General features: G+C 74.4%; 1 protein-coding gene across 1 annotated transcript in view; it reads right to left on the bottom strand.

The window, feature by feature from the left end:
* Positions 1–929, bottom strand: part of FOXI3 (forkhead box I3) — a 3,692-nt gene extending 2,763 nt beyond the window's left edge. The window contains exon 1 of the mRNA XM_026648140.1: positions 308–929. Within this exon, the coding sequence (XP_026503925.1) occupies positions 308–929 (622 nt within the window). The remainder of the gene's footprint in view (positions 1–307) is intronic.
* Between the last annotated feature and the right edge of the window lie 286 nt (positions 930–1,215).

A 1,215-nucleotide genomic window follows, 5' to 3' on the forward strand; every position in this document is an offset into this window, starting at 1 on the left:
GCCTCCTGGGCACCCCCCATCCAACACCCCCCTCTGCCACCAGCCTCCTGCCCCCCCATCCAACACCCCCCCGGCCTCCTGGGCACCCCTATCCCTCTGCCTCCAGTCGCACTCGTTTCCCGGTGCACTCAACTGCCCTCCTCCCCTCCAGCCCCCTGCCTGGGCATCCCCAATCCCTCTGCTCCCGGGCACCACCCCAGCCCCACTCCCCTCCATTCCGCTGGGACCCCAGCCACTGAGCACCCCCCCCCCCCCGCCCCCGGGCCCCCCCCCCCCCCGAACTCCCTGGCCACCCCCCGGCGCTCACCCGGGTCGTCCTCGTCGCGGGGCACCTTGCGGAAGCAGTCGTTGAGGCTGAGGTTGTGGCGGATGCTGTTCTGCCAGCCGGCCTTGCTGCGCTTGTAGAAGGGGAAGTTCTCGGCCACGTACTGGTAGATGTGGCTCAGCGTGAGCTTGCGGCCGGGCGCGCTCTGGATGGCCATGGCGATCAGCGCCGAGTAGGAGTAGGGCGGCCGCACCAGACGCAGCAGCTCCTCCTGCCCGGCCAGGCTCAGCCAGCTCAGCTCGGCCGCCGCGGGCGAGGGCGAGCCGGGCGCGGAGGGGGCGCCCCCCAGCTGGCCGCCCCGCGAGCAGCCGTAGGAGGCGGGCGGCAGGAAGGGGGCGGCCGGTCCGGGGCCGCCCTGCAGGTACGGGGCCGGGCCGCTCACGCCCCACAGGTAGCCGGCGTTGGCCGGCGCCCCGTAGTCGCCCAGGGCGTAGGCGGCCGGCCGCTGCGTGGAGGAGGCGGCCGCGGCGCCGGGCGGGGGCAAGCCGGGCTGCGGGTACACGCTGAAGGGCTCGCCGCAGTACACGGCCATCTCGGGCGCCTCCCGGGCCCGGCGGGGCTGCGGGCTGGCGGGGGAGCTGGGCTGCAAGTCACCGGCGCTCATGGTCCCGGGCCATGCGGGACGGCCGGCTGCGCTGCCCCCTCCCCCCGTGCCGACAAGCTCCTTATAGCGCCTTCATCTCTGCCCAGCCTCCCCGCCCGGGGCCAGGGCTGGGCGGGCAGGGGCCGCAGCCAGTGGGAGGGCTCCCTTCGAGGGGCGGGCGGGCGGCAGGCAACGGGGGCTGGGTAGATCCCAAAGAAAGAAAGAAAGAAAAGGAGGCAGCTCCTCCCCACCGGGAGGCGATCTGTCTGTCTGTCTGTCTCCTGCCCCCCTCCCCACCGGGAGGCGA

Source organism: Terrapene carolina, unplaced genomic scaffold, assembly GCF_002925995.2.
Source record: "Terrapene carolina triunguis isolate 2854851 unplaced genomic scaffold, T_m_triunguis-2.0 Scaffold66, whole genome shotgun sequence".
In the NCBI taxonomy this organism is placed as follows: domain Eukaryota; kingdom Metazoa; phylum Chordata; order Testudines; family Emydidae; genus Terrapene; species Terrapene triunguis.